A 16,104-nucleotide genomic window follows, 5' to 3' on the forward strand; every position below is an offset into this window, starting at 1 on the left:
AGTGTCCACACAGCAGCGGGCCTGCATGCTACGTGTGCAGGGGCCAGACCTCCTCTTCGGGTCAGCCTGAGTCCAAAAGGAGTTCAGTTTCACGTGTCGCCAGTGAGGAGGCACTACATGAAGCTTGCTGTTGGAGAGGCTGTGTATTGACAAGGTGAGACTTATACGTTCAGCTCTCCTTTTCGCAAGACTGCTGGTCAGTAATGGAAGCTGAAAGTGAGAGTGACAAACACTACCCACTACACTACCAGACTATACTCATCACAACAACCATTTTGACACCATTTACAGCAGGTATTGTTATATTAATCCTTTTTTTCTATCAACATTTTCATCAACACCCTTCTCTCCTCTGTTACTCAAAGAGGGATGTACTTGGAAATAAATGCTTTGCAGTTACAATATTTTGTCTTACTAAGCTGTCTTCCTTATGCTCATCTCCAACAAAAGGCAATTTATGTGCAAGGGCCCCCAAACACTCATGCATACTAACACTTTCCAGACTCTCACCGTTTATATGATTACCTGCTTTATTTTCTTATTATCATTGTGAATAATGGATACTGTCTGAAATGCTGAGTTCCTCCATCAGTTTATTTTTTAAAGATCATTCTAGTCTTGGAGAGGCATCACTTTGACATTTACATAACTTTCAAACACAATTTGGTTACTCTTTAAACCACTGTGCATTTGTGGAGTTCACATCTAGAGACGTTCTCTTTAAACTGTATAATGTGCTTGTGAGGCTACACCTTGAGTACTGTGTACAGTTTTGGTCTCCATATTTTGTGAGGGATACGAAGGCGCTGGAGAGTTCAGAGAAGGGTGACGAAACTCATTCCAGGTTTTCACGATATGAGCTATGAAGAAAGATTGAAAGACTTAAATCTTATTAGCCTAAATAGACATAGAATGAGAGGAGACATGATAGAAGTGTTCAAAATCATTAAGGGTATAAGTAAGGTGGATGCCAGCCGCTACTTCAAAGTTATCCATTAACGAGGACACCGAGCCATAGGTTAAACGGAGATTTCAGACTAACATCAAAAAGCTTTTCTTTACACAGTGAGTCATGGATACATGGAACAAACTACCTAGTTGTGTAGTTGAGCGTAGTACCTTAGACTTTCGAATCTAAAGCCCGAAAGTTATTTCAACACACTATGTGAATAGGGATTTGGCAAGCTTTGTTGGGCCGAATGGCCTGTTCTTGTCAAAAACTTTCTTATTTTCTAATTAAACTTTGGCATTCCCAAAGTGCTTGAAATGTGTTAATGCTTGTTACAGCACTGAATGAAAATTGACCAGTTTGTGAGGTGAACTGAACTTAATGGAGGAAAGCATACTTTGGACGGATGAATAGTCTATACCACGGAACTTCGGATGCTGGAATTTGAAGCAGCAAACAATCTGCTGGAGGAACTCATGGTGTCGAGTAATCTCCCAATACGTTGACAATTCGTCCCCCCAACAGATGCTCCGTTGACAAATTCTATCCCGCTGTCATCAGACTCTTGAACGAACTCCTTATATGCTTAAAAGATGAACTCTCGATATGTCAACGTACATTGTTGTACCCCAGTCCCGATGAAGGGTCTCGGCCCGAACGTTGACTGATTATTTAATTCTATATGGATGCAGCCTGACCTGCTGAGTTCCTCCAGCATTTTGTGCATGTTGCTCTGGATTTCCAACATCTGCGGCATTTGTGTTTACTGTATTGTGTCCCAGTACTTTATTTATCGACATCCAATTAACTTTCTCGCTGTAATATTTTATTCTGCATCCTGTTTTACTTTGTATTACCTTGATGTGCTTGCATGTCGAATGATCTGTGTGGATGGCACGCAAAGTTTTTTCCCACTGCATTTCGCTACATGTTATAGTGATAACCTAATACAGATCCCGCTGAGTTCCGCCAGCAGTTTGTTAGAAGAATAATCTTCTCCCAAGACACGCTCCCACGTGGCTATTTTAAAACGTGTAGTTAGAATGATAGCGATTCTCAGCCCGAGAGGGGTTGCAAGCCCGCTTCGGTGGCTGAAGTTGCAGCTCAGACGCCCATCTCGCCAGTTTCAGTGGCAACCGCGTGATCCTGCTCACGCACGCTCTCTTACGCAATGGGCGCGTGAGGGGCAGGGGGAGACAGGGAGGGAAGAGTGGAGAGGACCGGGGGGTGGGAGGGGGGGAGAAGGGCAAATGACAAGCTGCGACTGCCTGCCGTGAAACACGGTCATTCACAAACCTGCGACAGGGGGTTGTCACGAGCAAAGAGGCCCGCCCTCCCCCGGGCCTGTGTGACGGAACGAGAGGCGTGTCGGGTGTCCTGGCAAGACAACGGAGCCAGCGACCGGGACCAGGTGGCAGGGCGGAGGCGAGTCAGGCCGTCCGATCCAAGGCAAAGGGGGCATCCGTAACGAAGCGCCACGTCAAGAGAAGTCAACGGATCCCCCCGCCCCCCGCGATTACCTGGCACGGAGAGTCCGTTACCGGCCGCGTGCGCGGGCGCGGGCGCGCGCTGCCCCGCGCTGCCCCGCGGCTCCCGCTCGCCTTCGGTGACATTGTCGGATTCTCGCTACGTCGTGTTTTACCGAAACGGAGAGACGTGGCGCCTATCTCGGTAGATGTTTAGTACGGAGAAGGCGGCCCTGGGGGCTGGCGGCGGCGGCGGCGGCGGTTCCAGAAGGAGCTCGGCCTCCCCGAGCGAAAGGGGCTCGGCGGCGGCGAAGAACAACTGCAGCAGCCCCAGCTCAACGCCACCCGCGGAATCGGTGCGGATCGTCCGCGAAGAGCAGCGGCAACCTCACCCAGAAGCTGGCAAAGTTGTGGAGGGTTTGCTGAGCAAATATACCAATTTGATTCAGGGCTGGCAGAACAGGTAGGAGACTGGGGAGTAGATGTGCGTCTACCTTGTTTGGGAGGCTTGTTACCAACATTATCTGCTTTAATTACCCGTGTGATTTGAGGCAGGGTGAATTCAGCATTATCAGGCTTTCTTAGGTATAGCCACGGCATCCTACTGTATTTCAGTAGTTTGACGCTACTGTTTATAAGGATGCATTTTTCACATTTGTTGTCTTGATCTGGCCTTTTTGTTTATATTCCAGGTTTCCCAGTATCGATAATTAAAAAAAAAACTTTTATTTACTATTACAGTCATGCCTTGGTGAAACAGAAACTAAATGAATCCACATTCAGAGGATCGTATTAATTGATTTTGTGCTTCATATAAGATTGCTTAAGTAGCAGAGTGTACTATCACAACACAATGTCTTGATGTTGGGAGCTTATCTTTCATAGCTTGCACTGCGTGGTTGACATAAAAACACAGAAGTGGTGTGGGAAAGTAACAGTAAAATATTACATTTGTTATTGTACTAAAGTGACAATCTGAGCAAAGCCAAATAATGCATTATCGGCAGGAGAAAATCTGCAGATGCTGGAAGAGCAAACTTCACCCCCACCCCACGGTTTCACCTATGACCTTGGCCTTTCTCCCCACCCCTTACTTTCTTACTCTGATTCCTTATCTTTTTTTCCCAGTCCTGTTGAAGGGTTTCTATAGATGGTGCCTGGCCTGCTGAGTTCCTCGGTAACGATGGATTATACTCAGTAGTTCATTTGTAATTTCAGTTGTACTGCACGAAGCAGGTTCTACGACCTGACTCTTTTTATGCAAAATGAGTTGTCCATCTACCCAAATGCAGTGTTTCTGCATGTGGCCTCCATTCCACTATTCCTTTCATATCTACATACTTGTCCAAATGCTTTTTAAATGCTGCGATTGTATCTTTCTATCTGTTATAGCAACTTTTTCCATACATTTGATGCCTCTGTGTGGAAAAACCTTTCCCTAGGATCTCCTTTGAATATCCTCCCTTTTCCTTAAAGGAATAATCCTGTAGTTTTAGGCTCCCCTGCTCTTGGAAAAAACTAACTACACTCCTCATTATTCTATAAATCTCTGTAAGGTCCCCTGCAGTCGGGTGAGAACAATTCAATCCCTCCTAGTAAAGACCTCCATTCTAGTAAGTGTCCTGGTGAATCTCTTCTACACTCTCTAGTGCTACCATTTTCTTTCTGTAGTGTGGTGACTAGAAGTGCACACAATAATCCATGTGAGGCCAAACCAATACAGCTAGTTGCAACTTGGTGTCTCAACTTTTAAACTCAGTAACCCTGCCTATGAAGATAAACAGGTTTAAACAGCACCTTCAGAATCCATTTATATTGCCAATTTCAGAGAGCTGTGAACTTGCATCCTAAGGTCCCTCTGCTTCTAGTGTTCTTGCTAATATGTCTTGCCAGTAATAGATGACTCAAAATGCAATACCGCACACTTATCTGGATTAAATTCCATCTGCCACTTCTCCACCCAACTTTCCAGCTGAACTGTGTCTATCCCCTTAGGCAACCGGGCAACCGTGCTCACTACAGCTCCACCAATCTTTGTGACATCAGCAAATGTAATGAGTCAAAAGCACAAAGTTCATGTATCTTATTTTCGTACTTTGTGTACCTTCAAACTTAACACAGTAACAAGATATAGGAGCAAGGGTGAGCCATTCAGTCCTTTAAGCCTGCTTCTCTATTTAGTGATTTTTTTCCCCCCTACTAGTATCAAAAAAATCTATTGATTTAAGTGCAGCGGCTGTCTGAGGCTCTACCACCCTTTTGAGTAAAGATTTTCTAAAGAATTATCAACCTTTGAATAAACAATTTTTCCTTAAGTAAAAGAATTTGACTTGAGTGAAGAAAGACCATGATACATAGTTTTAAACTTTGTACCTGAATATAATCGCTGTTGAGCCCTCAAAAGATTTTTTTGTTTCAATATAGTTAGTCTCATTCTTAACTGTTAACAAGAGGTTTAACTTGTTCTTTCCTTGTTTGATAATCCAATGAACCAGTCTGGCAAATCTTTGCTTTATATCCTCCAGCAAGTACTGTATATATGGGCTTATTATGGGCTTGTTCATGTCCATGTCTAGATCTTATGTATGTATATAGGTATTAATCATGTACATGTCCTCTGATAGTAAGGGACAGCTTATTATTTACCTTATCTTGCTGCATACTGCACTTGCCTTTAGCTTTTACTAGAAGGACATGAAGGTCCTTTTCAACGTTTATGCTTCCCATTCTAGCAAAATACTCAATATTTTGGTCTTTTTGCCAAAATGAATGACTTCTATTTTTCTACCTTTTTCTACAAGTGTTGCTTTTCACTTAGAAGCTAATCTTTGAAGTCTCTTTGCAAACTTGTCATTACTCACATTTCTACTTACTTTCATGTCATTGACAAATACCACATTTAGTATCTTCATCTAAATATAAATAGTTGGGCCCAAGTGCTGATCCCTGCATTTCTCTTCTCAATATAGCTTGCCAGTTTGAGAAGTACACTTTTTCTCTCCTATGTTCCATTTGTTAACCAGCACTCAATCGACTCAAATTGAATTGACTTTATTTCTTACATCCTTCACACACGAGGAGTAAAAATCTTCACGTTATGTCTCCATCTAAATGTGCAATGTGTAATCACAGTAATTTATAATGAATATAACAGTCAATGTAACATAGAAATACACTCAAATCAGCGTGAGTTAATCAGTCTGATGGCCTGGTGAAAGAAGCTGTCCTGGAGCCTGTTGGTCCTGGCTTTTATGCTGTGTTACTGTTTCCCATATGGTAGTAGCTGGAATAGATTGTGGTTGGGTGACTTGGGTCCCCAATGATCCTTTGGGGCCCTTTTAATGCACTTGTCTCTGTAAATGTCCTGAATAGTGGGAAGTTCACAACTAAAGATGCACTGGGCTGTCTTGTATATTATTCCCATGTCACCTTGTACACCAAATCATGTGGGATCTCATCAATTGCCTTTTGAAAATCCAGATACAATAAATCCATTTGTCCCCCTTTTTTCTATTATGCAGTCAGTCCCCCCCCCCAAGTGTTTTTGATAACACATCCTTCAGTATAGGCTCCAGCATTTTCCAACAATTAATCATGTACTTGCTTGATGGCAGTTTACATTTTTTCCCTCTGTTCTTTTTTTTTTTGAAATGGTATGGTCACACTTGCTAGCTTCCAGCCTGCAGGATCTCAATTCCAGAGTCAACTGAATTTTGGAAGGTGGTAAGCATAGTCACAGTTTTCAGACTCTGGTGTGTAGATCATCAGAAGTTTTATATATAATTTTCAGGTTCATTAACCTTTCCATTTATTTATATTTACTATTAATTTCTTTTACTATACAGGAACCTTCAGAAATTTTGAGGTTAATATTATAATTATGGTGTGCAAACCTGGTTTTTATATTCTGTGTGCATATTCAATGACACAAAGTTAATTTAACATGGTATTCAGAGTTTGAAATACTGGTTAAGAATAAAGGGAATTTAGTATTTGTAACTGAAATTTGAGCATCAACAACAGTCAGCTGTTGTCATATTGACATCCTTTTCATCCAACTTAAAAAAATAGATTTTAAGCTTGGTTTTCCTTGACACCAGTAGAGCCAAATAATATCAGAATAAGTAATACTGCAATTGGGTTTTGTGTCCTTCTGGAAAACTGTGTTTTCTGAGCACCGATTAATGTGCAGGCATTTGCTGATTCATATGCATCACAGTAATGGCTGCTGCTGTGATATTCTATGTAGTGTTATCACTAAGAATGTGTAATGTGATTGCTTTGTACTATTCAATATTCTTTAGCAAAACTTTATTAAAATATTGATGTGTAACTGATTTCTCCATTTTCTCGTCTGAATTTGACTTTGCCTGTTTCAGTTCTAACTATTCCTATTAAGCTCAAGTGAGCATGTATTTGTAACAGCATTTGTTTGGACTGTTTTTAAATGTAGAACTTGGTGCATTGGGATTACTAATAACTAAGAATTATTCATATTTAAACATTAGTTTTAGAACAAGATGAACTTGAAAAACATTTATTTGATAGCAACTGCTTTCAACAACTTCTATTAGATAGAACTATGGGAGTGGTAAACAAAGTCAATGCTGAGTTTCTGAAAGGAGATTCAAGGTAAATAACCAAGGCTGATTAAGGAAATAGGAAATTGTTAGCTTGCTTTCCCAAAATTAGAAATTGAATGAAATAAGCTTCCATGGATGAAAACATCAGAAGAGAAAGTACCTGATGATTTCATGGTTTTGCTTATTGAAGGTATTAGTTATGTTCTCGCAGGTTAGCATGTTTTATTAAAGAAAATTATTCCTTTTTTTATCTTTTGTGGTAATGGGGATAGGGTAGGGGTAAATAATTTGTTTATTTAATCTAGAATCAAGACTAAATAAGAGAGGGGTGTAAGTTGTTGTATTTACTGATCTAATTGTTTTTATTATTTAATTGACTTTGATTTTCACACTTCTGTTTTGGTAACATTAGGCCTGCTGCATTATTTATTAATTTCAGCAGCAACCAGGATCCATTTTGCTGAATGAAGATGATAGTGGCATTCACTATGTAGTTGAAGCATACTACTGGATACAAGTATTGCTATTTATTCTGCCAGTTCAATTTTCACAAAGTGTTTTTCTGCTTTCCTTTATGCTTCAACGTCAGACATCTGTAATCTCTAAAGATAAGCTGAATATTTGTCATATGCACATTGAAACATACAGTGAAATGCATTGTATGTATCAATGACCAACACAGTCTGAGGATCTGCTGGGATCAGCCCACATGTGTCACCATGCTTCCAGCACCAACATAGCATATCCACAACTTATTAACCTTATGTCTTTGGAATGTGGGGCACCCAGAGGAAACTCCTACAGTCATGGGGAGAACATACAGACTCATTACAGACATTAGCAAAAATTGAACCTCAGTCGCTGTAAAGGTTACACTAGCATGTCACCCTACACATATTTCTTTTATTTGGCACCAAATACTAAAGGTTTGGCACTCTTTAATAAGTTTATCTTAAATTTTTATTTGAGCTTGGGAATGTTGATAACAGTTAACAGATGCATCAAGTCAAGATCGGCTCTTTCTTTCATTTTGAAGTACTAGTATGTACTAGTATACAGTAGTAGTTAATAAAAATTATACCTAAAAATTTATGAATGATCAAAATGAAGATGTAGCATCTGGGATAGCACTGAGAGCCTTGAAATCTTGAGAAGAGCAGCAAAGATGCATCAGCTCCATTACTTCCCGGTTATCTACTCTGTCAAACACTACCTGTCCTATCTGCAGATCTTGTATTGTTCCTGTTTTCTAGTTTTAGTTTAGAAAAGATGTAAGAATGCAAGTTGAGAATTCAGTTCACTTCACCTTCAGACTGAGAATGCCTGTAAATTTTGTTTTAATTGTGGAAAAGATTGTTGCCTAATATTTTGATCCAACTAAATTTTAATGCTATCCATAACTTTGAAGATGATGCAGAAGAGGTCTGCTGGGAAGATGCCTGAATAGCTGTAAGAAGAGGTTGAACAAATTTGGCTGTTTTTTTCTGGAGCATTAGAGGCTGAGGGATAACTTGATGGAACATGTAACATTCAGAGTGGTATAGATAGGATACAGAGTCTTTTTGTCTATGGTGCAATTGTCAATCACCAGAGGCCATAGATTATTTTTGTACAGGAAATGGTGGGGCTGGTATTCATTGCCAGAGGAGATGACGGAAGCAGAAAAGATAGTAACTTGAACAAAGCAGGGGCTGGAGGGATGTAGGCCATATACAGGCAGTTGGGATTAAATCAGATTGGTGAAGGGGGATTTGCTGTTTTGTCTTCTAAAGTCTTTCTTCACACCACTGAGCATAGCATATTTTCAAGTATTTTCAAAATGGTTCAATTGGAAACAACACATAAAATTGACAAGAAAGGTTTGACAGCTGTTTGAGAATATTGAAATCACTTGCATAAAATATTTAATGAAACCATACATTTAAATTTTTTATTATCTGTGCTGAAATGAAGAAGATAACATTTTTGAAGAGTTGAGTTGCTTGTGCAACCCCTCTGAGTGATTTTTTTATGTTCCTTCATTGCATTTTGTTGATGTCCATTGGAAATTCTCTGCTATTGGCAGTTTAGACATGAACCAATTTTATTAAGGAAGCTACACTTGTGCAACATAGAAAAACCAGTGATTATTCAGTCACCAAGAATGTAGATGCTAGAAAAATCTATTTTTAGGCATTTGATATGCATTTTACAGGTTTGTCAATCAACTTGACGTTGCTAATATTACTAAAATACAAATACATTTCCAATAATTGATTAATGGATTTAGAAATTTAGGAATTGGACATATGAATTCCTGATTAGCTGTAGGTGGTCATCATTAGTTAAGTGGCATTGATGCCTGTTAATTCTTTAAATTGATATAGAAGAACTAAAAAATTAATGTTCACCGGTGTAGAAGTTTTTCATTGGTTGTTTCTTGGAGAAAAGGCCTTAGTTTCTAAGCTACCTTCCAATATACTTGACAAAATGTACACAAACATTTCTTCATGTTTTGGAATATGTATTTAGGTACTAGTGCTAGCATACTAGTCTTGATTAGAATGAGATGTGTTCAAGCCCTCTTTCAGTACCTGAGTATAAGATCCCTTCATAAATACTGAGAGACTCCTATCTTTCTGATGAACTGTGAATGACATGCCTGCTCTTAGTTAAGTTAAAGGATCCCATGGTGTTCTTACATTTGCCTGTTGTGGCAACAGTGGCCTCTCAGCTAATGTGACAAATGTTTTCTTCGGTATGCTTATGCAATTCCTCTATCACTAATAGCAATGACTATAGTTCTGAGTTTCGGTACATCATCTGGTTGTGGAGAGCTTTCTGATCAGTTAAAAGAAAAATAACAATAACAAATAATAAAAATAACAAGCTTATTTGGTTGTAGATTAAGGATTGTATTCCTTTGTATAGCTGTTGCTTAACATTTGAACGGTTTCCTATGGATGCCTTTTGGAGTAAAGATTAAAAACAACTGACTATTACTTGGCCTTGAGCATGTTTTATGCAGTTTTTGTAGTCAAGTTGATAATTGTTTATTCTTCCATTATATAGTTCACACCCCACTAGAATGATAAATTTGAAGCCTAAGTGTGAACTTTGTGCAATTGTTTTGCATAATCATTACTTGTATGCAAAAATAACTCACGCTAATTTGATACCTAGATAATCTATGCTTGAGAATCTCTGGAGTCCTAAAAAAAATGTATATGGGGAATGTAAAGTTCATTCTGGCTGATTTTATTTTACTTTAATTGATGACGCTTTCTATTTTACAAAAAGTGAAATTTGATGTCCTTGCTAATGAGAAAGGTAAAAATAGCGTCTGTATGTTCATAATAATAGTCATTTCGAAAAAGACATTGTCAAAAGGTTTTATTTCCTTTTTTAAACTGTATAGCGAGCAACTTATTGAAATCAATGATCCATGCATTTTAAGGAAAGATTAGAATCTCCAAAAACAGGTGTTCTATTCCAGTGATAACATCCAAAATATATTATTTAGAATTTGAAAATAAGCGGACTGTAAACATTAGAGTTAATTTCAATGGCCAAATTCATCATTAAAACAAAAGTAGTATCTAACCTGAGTGCCGGCAGTGTGTATGGAGGAAGAAATGGAGCATGGGTACAGGACAGGACCATTTTGCAACAGCCTGTTATTTCCATTGAATAGCTTGATACTTTACTCTGATATCCCAAAGAATTATTACATGGTTAACAATTTTAACAATTGATCGAGCTTCATTACTGTGTTATCAAACAAGTATAATTTTAGATTATTTTTAATGCAAGATACTGACATAATTTTCTTTTAGAGCAAATCCTCTAGGGCAGGGAGGAACAAAAGTAACTATGATAGGATCAAGATAAGTTTCTTTAAATAATGGGAGTTCTGATGCAAGACAAGAAGATGGGTATGGTATAAACAAAATACTAGTGTTCAAAGTTCAAACTATTTTATTTTCAAAGTAGGTATATTGTATGTTACCATTCACTACCTTGAGGTTTATTTTCTTGCAGGCATTTACAGGAAAAAAGAAATAGATTAGAATTTTATAAAAAACTATACATGAAGAAAGACTGAAATAGAAACAATGTGTAAAAGAAGACAATGTGCAAATAAAAGTAATGGTGAGATCATGAGTTTTGCAGAGTTCTTGAAAATGCATCTGAACTGATTCTACAACCTACAACTTCAAGTTGTATTGAAGTTCTCTATGCCTGTTAAGGAGCCTGATCTTTACAGGGTAATAACTGCTCATGAACCTAGTGAAGTGGGACCTAAGGCTTCTATACCACCTGCTTGATGATAGAAGCTGGAAGGAAGTATGGTATTGATGTCGGAGGTCTTTGATGGTTGCTGTTTTCTTGTGTCAGGACTCCATGTAAATGTATTCAGTGGTGAGGAGAGCTTTTCCTGTGTTAAACTGGACTATAACTAACAATTTCTGTAGTTTTTTTTTCTGTTTCTAGTCATTGAATCACAGCCTGATAGGGAAACACCAATCATTTAGGATACTTTCCACTATCGATAGAAGTTTGTCAAAGTTTATGGTGACATACCAAATCTATGCAAACTCCTAAGAAGCTAAAGTGCTGTTGTGCCTTGTTTGCGATGACATTTGTGTTCTGGTTTCGGAACAGATCCTTTGATAACGTAACGGCAGGAAATTTAAAGCTACTGACCCTCTCCATCTCCATTCCCCTGATGACAATTGACTCATAGACCTCTGGCATCTTCCTCCTTGATAGCACTGGTCAACAAAGATTTTGCTTCCTAAATACTTCTGGGTGTATCTTATGGATTTTAGGCTGCTGATCATGAAAATCACTGTGAAATTTCCTTATCACACTGGTTTTGAAATTGCCTCTATTTGTATTAATAATTCAAGTCCGAATAACTGATACCAAGATTAAGGAAAGCATTTTTGTTGGTCCACAGATAAAACAGGCAATTCAAAGAATTTCTAGTGGGACCAGAGAAAATCACATGGAAGTATTCAAGGATGTTGAAACTTTTCTTGGCAACTACAGGGCTACAAGCTATGTGCAGCTTGTTGACAGCATGCTTCAAGCATACAAAACCATGAAGTACAACACTTCACTAAAGACCTTGGTGCACTCAGTGACGACAGTGGTAAAAGATTTTACCAGGACATGGAATTCGCGGAGCAACAGCATCAGGGCAACTGGAATCCATCAATACTTTCTGAATATTGTTAGACACTTAAGCAAGAAGCCTCAGACATTGAGTACAAACAAAAATCATCATTTTTAGCTGAGTTGAACTATTGCAAAGCATCAGCAGCATTATGCAATTAAACACATCATATTGAATAAAAGTTAATTTCTTGTTTCTCCAGATTCCTGTGATACAAGTAGTCTGTAATTAAATTGTGTTTAGCTTCATAAACAAAAAAAAGTGAGGAAACAATACTTTCAAAAAAAAGTTGTTGTTTAGTATAATCAGCTGTTTGGTTTTGCTGATGTTGAGTGAGAAGTTGCTGTGGCACCATTTAATCAGATTTTCAGTCCCCCTTGAAAGTGCTGATTTGTCACCATGGTGGTGGTGTCAGCAAACTTAAATATGACATTGGAGCTGATCTTAGCCACACAAAGATAAGTATAAAGTAAGCAGAGCAGGGGGCTCACCACACAGCTCTGTGATGCACCTGTGCTGATGGTGTGCGGAGGAGATGTTGTTGCTAGTCTGTACTGATTGGGGTCTGCCAGTGAGGAAATTGAGGATCCAGTTATATAGGGAGGTTACTGAGGTCTAGGTCTTGGAGTTTGGTGGTGTGTTTTAAGTTGATGATAGTATTAATTGTTGGGCTGTTATCAATGAAGAGCATCTTAACATATACACCCTCATTGTCTAGGTGTTCCATAGCTAAGTGAAGAGACTATTAAATGAGTTTTGCTGTTGACCTGTTGTTATAGTAGGCAAATTAGAGTGGATCCAGGTCACTCCTCAGGCAGTAGTTGCAGAACTGTAGTCTACTAAACTAGTAATCTCAAGGTTAGTTTGAATCTCAGCGTAGAAATAATGGCAATCATCAAGTTTGGTTTTCATCAAAACCAATATATACTACTGTACCTACAAGAGAAGGGAGTCTGTCAGACATATGATTCAACATTTGGAACATTGTGATTTGACTTTTAATTGCTCCTGAAAATCCTCCAAGCAAAGCCAGTTGTGCCAAAACATCTGCCAGCTTGGTGTGGAATTTGAATAGTGCAAAGGCATATTAATTCTAGTGGAAATTCTAGAAATTTATCTGAAAATGAGAAAGATGTCCTGGGGACAAGCTAAGCCTACCTTGCAGTAGTCCTCAAAGCTCTACCTTTTCAGTAAAATTACACTCTTTTCAAGTGGTCCCTTTGGATGGCACCAGAGAAACAGAATATAGGGTAGTTGATGTTTGATTCCGGACTCCTGAGATTTCATTGCATCAGATTAAACACAAACATGGAAATGTTCTGCTCTTTCCCAGCTGTCATATATCCATGTTGAAAACTATTTAGTATAAATACAAAGGGTTGCAAAGGAATGACAGATATTCTAGATGAATGTATTCAGGGCTTTTCATGGAGATTAGCCCAGTAACTGTGCAGATTGAGCAGTAAAGGACTTTGCAATCAAGTGTGAAACAACATTGGAGGAGCATCATATCTCAGTCAGCGTTTTCTAGATGTATCAGTTAAGTTGGACAATCCTTAATAAAGCTATGTCTTCAGCAGACAAGAGCAAACTCCATTGTGCCATATTGTGATATCATTATGGCAAATTATATAAATTCATATCACACCCAACAGCTGCTTGTGCTGCTGGTGAAGGGTCTGGAGTTCTGTGAGATTCCCTCTCAGTTCTCCCCTTTGTGATCTATGCTGCTGTCTGGAAACGTGATGAAGGGTCTTGACCCCAAGTGTCTACTGTTCATTCCCCTCCAGAGATGATGCCTCATCTGTTAAGTTTCTCCAATTTTTATGGGTTGCTTCAGATTTCCAGTGTTTGCTGTCTCTTGTATCTCCAAATCTAAAGATGGAAACAGGGTGGACAAAGCATTTGTGACTATTAATTGGCTTACAATGGATGATATTTAACTGTCCCAGAAGTTTCAATAGAAAAGCTGAAAATAAAAATTAGGGAACCATTCCATGATCATTTCCTAGATTGGAGCAAGAACAGGAAGCAGCACTAAACCTTCCAAAAAGATAATTTCCTCTTTGAAGGTGACATAATTATCCCAACAACTACTTGCCTTCTGTGGATTCCTGTGCAACATATGAGAGGCAATGCCTCTTTCATAACCTGCCCTTTAATCTCTCTCTTCCCAGTACCTTCAGATATACCTGGGTGAAAATAGACCGGAATAGGATTGGAACAAAAGTATTTAATGTATGATAGAAGCAGCAAATATTTCTAGGACCACAGGGAATCACATAGCACCAGCTTGTATTTGGAGAAAGGGAATTGACTCAAATATTGACTAAAATATTAATATTAATTTTAATATTCAAATATTAATATCAAATATTACTCAAATAAGTAAGTAGTTTTGTCAAGGAGACAAATCTTGGATATTTGTTAAATAGAAATGTCACCTTTACCAAATATAAGCTGTATTCTGAGCTATCACAGATGGCTATCTAAATTTAAATTTAAATAATTATATTTAATTAAATAATTAATATTTATATTTAAATAATGACTATCTGTAATATGTCTTTCAAGTTTTAGTGTTGGTGTAACTTCTGTTGTAAAGTTTGATTTTTCTCCTTTATTGTAGCTACTGAAAATTTGAATTCATTGAATGCTTTGCAATTTGAATTTAAACAAAATGAAGAGAATTAAATGACCACAAAGCAGAACGTTAAGAGGTGGTAAAGAAAAATTTAGTTTTTTCTCTTCATATTTTTCATTGACAACACAATGTTCCCTCTTGACATATCTTTAATTACATTTTTAATGTAGTATTAAGATGCATTGTAACCGAGAGTCTTATGGTACAACAAGGGTAAAAGGGACATCCATCATCTTGATGATGCTGGCCGGTGGTGTCGTGGCGTCAGCCCTAGACTTCAAGGCGAATGGTCCCGGGTTCGAATTGACAGCCTCTTGCAAGTTTTCTAGCCATGCTGGTTTGAGCATCGAGCTAGCAACTTGGCCTTGTGAAAAAAGCAGACAAATGTTCCGGAAACGGCAAAAAAAAATACTGTCCAATGCACTACATGGTACGAAAAGGAACAATAACAACATCTAGATGATATATTTTAAAATTATCGGGAATATCACAATATTCCTTCAGCCTACTCCATCATTCAACAAGAGCATGGCGGATCTAACCACAAGCAAGAGAGAATCTGCAGAAGCGGATCTTACTATGTTCAATTCAGTTGCCTCTCTGACCCGCATAAATTCTTGACTTTCCGCTGCTCTATTTTCTGTTGGTGAGCAAAATATTCTGCCCTTGCTGGTATATTATCTCTAATACAAGAGGTCTTCTACAGTAATCTTTTGTGACAGCTCATTAAGTATCTTTTGGAAATCTAAATTCAACACATCTGATTCCCGTTACTTGTTCCGCTTATTGCATTCTGAAGGATTTGTCAGACAGTATTTCCCTTTCATACAATTATGCAGTCAACACTATGTTTTATGATTTTGTGCATGTCTTGTTACTACTTACCTAGTAATGGATATCAGCCTCCTCCCAATAACATGTTCTCTACATTTAGATTACATCTTCTTTTCCTTGAATATTCTTTTTCTGGACATTTTATTTGATATCTGTGGAATTTAGAAGACAACAGCCAACATATTCATTAGTTTTAAGGCTGTTAGATCCAACTTGTTGAAAGTTGTATTTGTTGGCCTCGTACTTCTCTCCTCTAGTGATTGTTTTCAATTCATTCTCATATTCTCTAAGAGTTTCTACAATTACTAGGATACTTTTATTTCCTTTTAATGTGACGGTGCAGTGGATGCAAAATATTTCAAATTCTCTGCTATTTCCTTATTTCCCTTTTACTTATTTCTCCATTTTATTCTCAAAGGGATCAGTGTTTAACTAATAGCGTACTTAGAATCATAGAAAATTTTAGG

The 16,104-nt window shown here is 38.2% G+C and overlaps 1 protein-coding gene across 4 annotated transcripts in view; it reads left to right on the top strand.

Annotated features, from left to right (window-relative positions):
• Positions 1 to 2,182: 2,182 nt before the first annotated feature.
• LOC140713675 (oxysterol-binding protein-related protein 10-like) overlaps positions 2,183 to 16,104 on the top strand; it is a 178,876-nt gene continuing 164,954 nt past the window's right edge. For 3 of the 4 annotated variants that reach the window (XR_012095704.1, XR_012095705.1, XM_073024054.1), the window contains exon 1: positions 2,183 to 2,878. Coding sequence is in view for 1 of the 4 variants with exons in the window: in XM_073024054.1 (XP_072880155.1) it covers positions 2,625 to 2,878 (254 nt within the window). In the remaining 3 variants the exon portion in view is untranslated. The remainder of the gene's footprint in view (positions 2,879 to 16,104) is intronic. The other variant, XM_073024055.1, reaches the window with a different exon arrangement.

The sequence above is a fragment of the Hemitrygon akajei genome, chromosome 20 (genome assembly GCF_048418815.1).
Source record: "Hemitrygon akajei chromosome 20, sHemAka1.3, whole genome shotgun sequence".
Taxonomy (NCBI): domain Eukaryota; kingdom Metazoa; phylum Chordata; class Chondrichthyes; order Myliobatiformes; family Dasyatidae; genus Hemitrygon; species Hemitrygon akajei.